Raw genomic sequence first — 10364 nt, forward strand, 5'->3', positions numbered from 1 at the left:
ATATTTGATGCTTTTCAGTCAATAAACAGTTTAAGTAGACATATGTACATAAGACGCACAAATGTTATTCTATAGAATTTATTAACTGGCAAAAGCAGACTAGATCACTTAAATATACAAGATTGTGTGCTTCTCCCAGCAGGATGAGGCACTCTGTGATGAATTTCTTGCTCTGATAAGAAGGATGGGGTTAAGCTAATATTTTGGACCAGCGGCTTGGTTTCAGGCTGTAGAGAGGTAAGGCAGAGTGTCGTAGGTATACCATGGGGACATCAAAGCAGCTCCGAAGTTGCTATTCGTGCACTGTATCTGCAAAAGAGAAACACACAGCCCTTGTTATATTATAGGGGATGTATAGGGTTTTTGTATATGCATAAACATACATTTTGTATATGTTTAGTTAGGTAAATTTGCATGGGGATATTTCATATTATAATTTCTGCTTTGCTAACATAAGTCAAGAAAACAAGGTCAACCAAGTGCTAAAATTAAGATAACTGAACTCTTAAGGACTTGTTCACACGATGTCCGGATTCTGTCCAGACCAGAACAGTTAGCTCCTGCACTAAAAACGCATCACGACCTATCCCTATGTGTTTTCTGAGCTCCAGTTCACACCAGCGCAGTGCTTTCCGTTCTGGACAGAAACAATACTGCATGTCACATTTTTCTGGTCCGGAACGAGCAGAAATGCGTACAAACGGGTCAAAAATGCTCCAGAAACGCACCTCACTGCAGCTAACTGAAAAAAAAGTGTATTCTTGCTCCACTTTTGATGATCTCATCAATGTTGGACTTCCTGTTTGTGGTGGAGCAGCAGAAGGGAACCGTGTACAGTTGAGCAACATGTCCCAGGACACTGACCGGTTTGTGGGTTTGGTGGAGCATGTTCCACAGCTTTATGACCCTCGGCATCCCCAATATAAAAATGTGCATCAGAAAAATGAGAAGTGGAGAGAGATTGCCTCCAAGCTCAACACAAACACCATGCCTACAAACATGGGCTACATGTCTGATCACCAGCTTTGCATACACAAAGGGAAGTACTCGTTAAGGTGCCCATACACTGTGCGATTATCGCACGATAATCGTGGGAAATCCCGCGATCGTGCGATAATCGCAAAGTGTATGGAAGGCGTGCAACCGTTTTTACTGTACGGTCGCATGTCTTTTGTCTAAGGGGCATGTTCGAAAACCAGCTGAAAATCTTACGATTTTCGGCTGGTTTGTGGCATGCTCGGGAGACAAATGCCGAACGGGCCGGTGTGTGTACTACGCGCACACTGCCCGTTCAGCATTGCGGTCATCGGAAGCCCGCCCCTCAGCGGGGCGGGCTTGCGATGATCGCAAGTACGATCTGCCTGTCCAAGATGGGCAGATCGTACATTTGTTTAATTACTTTACAACCATCGCAAGACTAATGTCTTGCGATGGTTGCAAAGTGTATGGCCACCTTAAGAGGCCGGAGAGGCTGGAAGTGACCTCAGAGCAAGAATCTGCATACTGACAGCCCCCCTACCCCCAAAAAAAACTGGAACACGTTGAATGCGGTAAAAATGCATCAAAAACACGCTGCACGCATTGCACCACGTCTGCAGATCTGCTCCAGATCTGGACCAGAAAATGGATGGAACAAGCCCTTTATAAGGAATAGAATGTGCCAAGGCTGCCCCCTTTCATCAATTCTTTTTATTTTAGTTATAGACATTTTCTTTTACCACTTTTCTCCCTGAAATTCAAAAGCGATTTTTCATATCGACAATGTCTCTGCACATTTTTCTCTTTTAGGTTATGTATTCTACCCTGATGAATTATACATAGTTTTTTTTCTGGACAGATAGGGCTTTAATTTGGACACATTCATTTTTATTGAATAAATAAAAAAAAAAACTATTTAAAAAATGAATTTTTCTGTAATTGTTGCCAATGCAGTGTTTACATTATTTGTGCACAACCATATATTTACTCCAAAACAAAATCAACAAAGTCTGCTGATTAAATGTCTATCATATTAGTGCAGTTTTTGTAACATAGCAGAATGGTAAAAATCAAAGTGGATATGTACATTTTATTTTAGAAGAGGAGAGGGGAAAAAACAGTTTGCATAAATTGTAATCGTAACATTAAGATAAGATTAAGTCGGGTTGACGCGGGAACAAATTAGCTTGACAGTAACTTTTTAACAGGTTTGTGAAACCTAAAATTTGGATGACATTAAGTTACGAGAAAAAAAATTTAAATATTAAATGTAAGTAGTGAAAACCTTATCATGAATACGTATAATAAAGAGGGAAGTAATAAAGGGGCAATTAGTGGGCTCGCTCCAGTCACCAGTGCCAAAACAGTCCATATAGTAAATCCTATAGCCGAAGATAATATAATTAAGACTGGCCTACCAATATCAAGTAAACCTTTGTCCCATAACAAGACAGGAATTAAATGTATGTATACCAATGCTAGAAGTCTGGCAAATAAATTAGAAGAGCTTGAACTTATGCTACTCGAAGAATACTTCGATATAGTGGGTATAGCGGAAACCTGGCTAGACAGTGCACATGATTGGGCCACCAATATAGAGGGGTACAACCTGTTCAGGAGGGACAGAGGTGGGAGAAGGGGGTGGGGGGGGGTATGCATTTATGTTAAAAATAATCTAAATATGCATATAAGGGACGATATCACGTCAAATAGTGGGGAGGATGTGGAATCCTTATGGCTGGAACTGGATATGACGGACGATAGTCGTAAACTAATTGTGGGTATTTGTTACAAACCTCCAAATATAGGGGAGGCTCATCTACAGTCCGAAATAGAAATAGCTGGGAGGGAGGGCAAATATAGTCGTGATGGGCGACTTCAATTACCCGGACATAAATTGGGCTAATGGAACCTCAAGTTCAACAAAGGCGGGCAGATTTCTGAACATTTTGCGAGACAATTTCATGGACCAGATGGTGGAGGTCCCAACTAGGAAAAATGCCATCCTAGATTTAATCGTCACTAATAATGCAGAATTAATTGAGGATATTGTAATTGGGGAGACACTGGGCAATAGTGATCACAATGTGATTACTTTCAATATTGGATACAGGAAAGGGAAGCGGGCTGGTAGGACATGAACCCTTAATTTCAGAAGGGCTAACGTTGATAAACTGCGCCACCTAGTGGCGGACATCAAATGGGAAAATGTATTTCACAAACTGAACACGGACCAAAAGTGGGAATATTTTAAAAACACATTACATATTGCCATTGCCAAATGTATACCGGGTAATAAAAGTAAAAAATCACAAACAAAACCTGTATGGCTGAATAAAAATGTAAAGCATCACATAAAGGAAAAGCGAGTGGCATTTATAAAATATAAGATGGAGAGGACGGCATTGGCGTTCCATAACTACAAAGAGTGTAATAAAAGATGTGAACTAGTAATACGGGCAGCTAAAATAGAGTGCGAAAAGCATATTGCCACATATAGTAAAAAAAAAGAAAAAAACATTTTACCAATACATAAACTCTAAAAAAGGGAGAAAGGAGCAGATAGGCCCAATAAAGGACGAAAGCGGGAAGTTAGTCACAAATGACAAGGAGAGGGCCGAAGTGCTGAACACTTTTTTCTCCTCAGTATACACTCAGGAGGGAAACGGGTTTGACATACATGATAAAACACATAGTTCATCACAAAATATAGCCAAGTGGTTGACGGAAACCGGGATACAACAAAAACGTAATCTACTTAATGCAAATAAAGGTGCCCATACACTGCTCGATTCTCGTACGAGAATCGCGGGAAATCCCGCGATCGTACGAGAATCGAGCAGTGTGAACGAAGACGTGCGACCGCTTCTACTGTACGGTCGCACGTCTTTTGTCTAAGGAGCACGCTAGAAAATCGTACGATTTTCGGCTGGTTGGAACGGTGCTCGGGAGACAAATGCCGAACGGGCCGGTGTGCGCACACTGCCCGTTCAGCATTGCGGTCATCGGAAGCCCGCCCCTCTTGCGATGATCGAGAGTACGATCTACCTGTCCAAGATGGGCAGATCGTACGTTTTTTTAAGTACTTTACAACCATCGCAAGACTAAGGTCTTGCGATGGTTGTAAAGTGTATGGCCACCTTAAAGCATTAGGACCAGATAACCTGCACCCCAAGATACTTAAGGAACTAAGCGAGGTTATAACAAGACCATTATTCCTCATTTATAAGGACTCTCTAATGACTGGTAGAGTTCCGAGTGACTGGCGGAGCTACGGTAGTTCCAATATTTAAAAAGGGGGCAAGATGCCAACCTGGGAATTACAGACCAGTTAGTCTTACATCAGTAGTTTGTAAACTGTTAGAGGGAATGATTAAGGACTACTTGGTAGAATTTGTTCAGGATAATGGTATAGTTAGTGACAATCAGCATGGGTTTAGGAAAGACCGTTCCTGTCAGACTAACCTACTGACTTTTTACGAGGGGGTAAGTAGAGATCTGGATGGAGGGAGGCCGGTGGATGTGGTATATCTGGATTTCTGAAAGGCTTTTGATTCGGTACCACACAAACGCTTACTATACAAGCTGAGGTCTATAGGCATATATGGAAGGATGTGTACATGGATAGAGAACTGGCTAAAGGAACGTGTACAGAGAGTATCAATAAATGGCGCCCTTTCAGACTGGGCTAGTGTCATTAGCGGTGTGCCTCAGGGTTCTGTGCTGGGGCCCATGCTTTTCAACCTGTTTATTAACGACAACGGGGGCGGAGTAAACAGCGATATCTCAGTGTTTGCTGACGATACCAAAATTGGGAGGGTAATAGAAACGGACCAAGATAGTGTAACATTGCAGGAGGACCTGGATAAAATAGAGGAGTGGGCAACCATGTGGCAGATGAGGTTTAATGTCGATAAATGCAAACTTATGCACTTTGGGATTAAAAATAAGCAAATGGGTTATACAATTATGGGTATGCCGCTAGGGAAGTCAGAAATGGAGAAAGATTTGGGGGTCATTGTAGACCATAAACTGAATAATAGATTACAGTGCCAGGTTGCTGTAAGCAAAGCTAGTAGAATCGTGTCCTGCATCAAGAAGGGAATGTTTTGCAGGGACAAGTCTATAATTTTGCCACTTTACACATCACTGGTTCGGCCTCACCTGGAGTATGCGGTGCAGTTTTGGGCACTGGTGCACAGAAAGGATGTCCTTGAGCTGGAGAGAGTCCAGCGGAGGGCAACCAAACTCATCAAGGGGATTGAGGACCAGAACTATGAAACAAGGCTACTAAATTTTAAATATGTTCACGCTGGAAGTAAGGAGATTAAGGGGGGACATGCTTTTCATGTACAAGATGTTCTATAGTCATAGCAACATTAGCAACAAACTCTTTAAGATTAATTCCGTAACAAAGACTAGAGGCCACCCCCTAAAAGTGGTAGAAAAAAAATTCAAACACAAGGGGCGCAGGGGGTTCTTCTCAGTTCGCGCGGTTAGGGTCTGGAACTTCCTGTCCAGTACAAGATCACAAGGGACAGCATAGTCCCCTGCAGCTGTCCATTTACTAGCTTGGAGAAGGGAAGAGGAAGGAGAGGGGAGCAGGGAAATGCCTTGCCTTGCTGTGCCTGTGTGTTTGTAGAGACACACACAGCCTACTAGCACACACAAGGGTGGCCCCATAGCCAAGGTAAAGGAGCCACCCTAAAACAGGATATCAGGGCCAGTGCTCAGTTTACCAGCTGGTTCTGCAGGAAACTAACTTTTAAACATCAAGAAGCAGCTTCCTTTGTATGTGATTTTATCAGCATTTAAAAAAGAATAAAACATGCTGACTTTAATATCACTTTAACCCAAGCATTTGCTAAAATGGGAATTAGATCTTTAAGTAACTTTCTTTGAAGAAGAAAAAGGTAAAATACTTTAATTACCCTATAAAATATCAGGTATGTTGGAGGTATTTAGTAACAGTGACGCTGGGCGGATATTACATGGATCTTATTAATGTACACTGGAGATCAGGGGCGTAACTAGAAATCACAGGGCCCCATAGCAAAATTTTGTATGGGGCCCCGTGATTGCTAGTTATGCCACTTGCAGAGCCCACCGGAGAGTGACCCTGCAGAGCCCACCATAGACTCTCTATAGTGGGCTCTGCAGGGTCTGAGATCTCTTACCTGTCAGCGCTGTCCGCCTCTGTGGTCGCCGGGCCCCGACTCCTGTTCCTTCCCCGGGCCCCGCCTCCTCTTACATCACTGGCCCCACCTGCTCTTAGGTCGCTGGCCAGTGATGTAAGAGGAGGTGGGGTTGCTCTTAGGCGGGCCCCGCCTCCTCCTTCTTTCTGAACATCGCTCTCATCTGCAGCAGTGGCAGGCTGTCACTGACACAGCTCCGCAGCGGCTTTGAGGGGAAATACGCCGCTGCTGAACTGTGTCAGTGACAGCCAGCACCCTTACATGCCATGCCCAGGCCCCATAGCGGCCGCCTGGGTCGCTATGGCGATTGTTACGCCAATGCTGGAGATGTAACCACAGTAGAGGCTCATACCAATATATTTGGCTCACACATCCTAAAATCCAGTCTCACTGGGAAAACGTATTTAAAACCATCTTGATTATATTGAGAAATAACTTATCTAAATAACTTAACTAAATAAACGCATTGTGATCTATAACATGATTAGTCTCACACAATATTAGACAATTATTGCGCAAAAACTGATAATACAACTGTTTATCCTATACCACCAGTGTATTGACATTTTATATTTGATAAGAAATCCCATTTAAGTTATTACTCTTTTGTTTTCCCTAGAGAATAAGAATTCCTAATGTACTAAATAATTTTAGAGAGCTAGTAATCGGCCCTTAGTAAACATGGCCACTGTCAGAAGACTGGTAAAGAAAAGAGAAATAAGGTATGCAAAGAATACAAAGCCTGCAATTATCTCTATGTATGTGTTTGTACATTTTCATTAGTAAACATTTCTAAAGGTGTGTTTGTTGTTTGTTTAAAGATATGGGTAAAAGTCATCTTTATTAAACAGGCAGACATTTGCTAGTAAGTAATAAGCACTAAATGCCAAGTTGTCTAAGCCGGAACATAGTAATGGACACAGGATAGATATACTAAGGTCAGAACCTTTTATGTCTTTATTCTTTCAAGCACAGTCTTTGTTTGAAGCACTACACAGTAAAATAAATAGAAGCATTCTTGGATTCCTCACAGGTCAGGTGCAGCCTCATAGAAAGGCAAATGAGACAATTGTTCATTCAGTAGGTAGAGGGTCACTGCACGCTCAAAGTGCAAGAAAGATCACATCTGCACAATAGATCAAGGACTGATGGCCATTTGACAAGATCCTCTTCTCTACACAACGTACAATAGTCCATCTTGCCTCTCCATCGTGTTTTCTGGTAACCAAGTGCAAGTGGCAAATACATGTTACGATAGTAATAATTCTATTTATTACAGCCTAGTTTGTCCCAACCCCTGTAACTTTTGCAGCACATTGTGAATTTCAATTCTCCTACATCTATAAAAGCAGATTTATCCACTTAGTATAGAACCATACATGTACTCTGTAAAAAATCATGCATGAATCATGATTGCCTGTTTCTAAACATAAGGGTTGTAGTCAGCAGTGGGTGGTTGGGTCATAGGACGGCTGTGCCTTACCCTGTCAAGCATGAGGGAGCTGGCCCGATTCGTAAGGGGACCAGCACGCAGGGGGCGAGCAGGGCGGTGTGGGAAGGAGAGCTGCAGGACGAGTAAATAATTTTTTTCATTTATATTCATTGTACACTTATTGCAGCTATGAAGATATTTGTTTATAGGACAGGTGCTATATATATGGTCTAGACAGGCATATCAATGAAATTTGGCTTTGATAGCAATTGCCCCTTATTAGCCCTCAAAGCCTGCTTTATGGTACTTTTATAGTGACAGTAGCATTCAGTGTATTATCTTTTACACAAAGCATGTAGCGGTAATTATTCTATACAGGTTTCTAGTACACAAGTATAAACAGCAAAACACACTACTACAGTGTACTGGCACTGCCTGAATGGAACTAATGTTTATATTAAGTGATCCGGTAATAGGTTCAGTTTTTTCCAAAGTCTCTATAGAGACTTTGGAAAACATGCTGAGAAGTAAGAAGTAAATGTAATTTTAATTCATATTCTTTCCTGTAAAGCATGTGTTTACTAAAATAATAATAGTCATTGTGTTACTGATAATCACTATTCCAGATCCTGTCCTATAATGACAGAGTTGTGACCTATACATTCCAGGGACTGTGCTGACCCCTACTGTTACAGATCTGTGCAATACCCCTATCTAAAATGATTGCACTGTCTGCTAAACTTAGGAACATGCAGACAATTCTGCAGTATGTAATATTCTAGTTCTATTTATAGAGTACAAAGGTTCCCTTACTTTATCTGCATTCGTGTTTGAATAACAAATCGTACTGTCTAAACCCGATAACACATATTTCCGGTTTAGCACCCACTCTTCTACCCATTTATTACCCTAAAATTCAGACTATTGCCTATGGCAAACATTGAAATTGAGTCCTTGATAACTGACACCCCAGTTCTGGCACATCCAGACACATGCATACACACTAGAGCTGCTGGGTCTGTGAGGCTGGTGCAGAATAAGGAATATACAGCACATTGTACAGAATGAGGCAGTGCAGAATATTAAATGTAAAACAAGGTGTATAGATGAGCCAGCATGGGCTCGGGAAGGTACAACATGGCATATGGATTGCCTCGGTGTGCAATAGGGAGCGTACAGCACCATATGAAAATGAGGTGGTGTAGAATCGGGAATACATAGCATGATACACGGAGTGATGTGGTGTGGAATATGGAACATACAGCACGGCAAATAGAATTAAGGGTTGTAAAATAGGAAATTTACAGCACGGCATATAGAATGAGGCTGTGTGGATTAGGGAACATACAGCATTGCATATGAAATGAGGCAGTGTGGAATATGGAACGTACAGCATGGCGTATGAATCCAGGCAGTGTGGAATAAGGAACGTACAGCATGGCATATAGGATGAGGCTGTGTGGAATAGGAAAGTACGGCAGGTCATATAGAATGAGGCAGTGTGGAATAAGGAACGTATACCACGGCATATAGGATGAGGTTGTGTGGAATAAGGAGCGTATACCACGGCATATAGAATGAGGTTGTGTGGAATAAGGAAGTACAGCATGGCTTACAGAATGAGGCGGTATGCAATAGGGACCATACAGCACAGCATATAGAATAAGGCAGTGGAGAATAATGAAGTACAGCATGGCATACAGAATGAGGCAATTTGGAATAGGGAATATACAGCATGGCATTTGCAGGGTGCTAGAAGATATTTTTGTACCTTAATAGAATCATTCCAGTTACATTCAGATTGATTGCAGTGACACCAAAGCCAATTGGTCTCTTGGCTCTAGGGCTGCAGCTAACCATTATTTTCATAATTGATTAGTTAGCCGATTATCAATTTCGATTCATCGGATAAAAAAAAATTAATACCGTAATTTATTTAAAATAAAGTACGCAAATGCAGCGTCACAGACATAAAGTTTACTTCAGAATAAAACTGATAAAACATTTGTCAGGCCGAAACTGAAAATAACTTTTCCCATCTTTTTATATATATATATTTAAAAAAAATAATTGTATGTATTATATTAGACATTTTAATTAGTGATGAATTAGTTAATGAATTAATATTAAGAAAAGTATTTTACATTAAGTAACCACTGCCTGGCTCTGGAGTCTCCGGTAATGTATATTACGCTATATACACTTTTAATTTCTAAGAAGCTGCATAAAGGACTTGAACAAGCCACTCCTCAAAGTTAAAGTGGACCTTTACCCACATCTTTAAAAAAAGGAAACACACCTTTAGAAATGTTTAGTAATGACAATCTACAAACACAAAGAATAGAAATAGAATTAGAATAGACAGTGATCTATTCCTAACCTCAAGTAATCTTATCATATATACGATTACATGCTGACTGCCACTTACAGATGCAGCCACTGTCATTAACTTGAACAGGTGCAGTGGCCACCTTTGGACCTTTGGATTTGGGAATCCTACCACAGGAATCGCAAATTGCCCACAGGTTGTGGGAGAGAGATAGAAATTTTTTGATGCTGGAAAAACTGGTGTACAGTTGGCAGTGACCCAATTACTAGGCTCTATATGACCAAACAGGCAATGGTATACATTAGATAGATATTGGGAATGTATTTGACATCCCATAGGGTCAGAGACACTATTACCTGAATTATACAAGCTTTGACATCTGTGTGCTCTGCACCCTCAAGGCCCAATTTTATCTTGGGGGACCAATAGT

The 10364-nt window shown here is 41.2% G+C and overlaps 1 protein-coding gene across 1 annotated transcript in view; it reads right to left on the reverse strand.

The window, feature by feature from the left end:
- Positions 1-222: 222 nt before the first annotated feature.
- Positions 223-10364, reverse strand: part of PPP1R1B (protein phosphatase 1 regulatory inhibitor subunit 1B) — a 73823-nt gene continuing 63681 nt past the window's right edge. Inside the window, exons 7-8 of the mRNA XM_018555263.1 lie at positions 8954-9060; positions 223-309 (exon numbers count right to left, since the gene is read on the reverse strand). Coding sequence (XP_018410765.1) covers positions 223-309; positions 8954-9060 — 194 coding nt within the window. The remainder of the gene's footprint in view (positions 310-8953; positions 9061-10364) is intronic.

This window comes from Nanorana parkeri, unplaced genomic scaffold, assembly GCF_000935625.1.
Source record: "Nanorana parkeri isolate BGI_ZX_2015 unplaced genomic scaffold, ASM93562v1 scaffold190, whole genome shotgun sequence".
NCBI lineage: Eukaryota > Metazoa > Chordata > Amphibia > Anura > Dicroglossidae > Nanorana > Nanorana parkeri.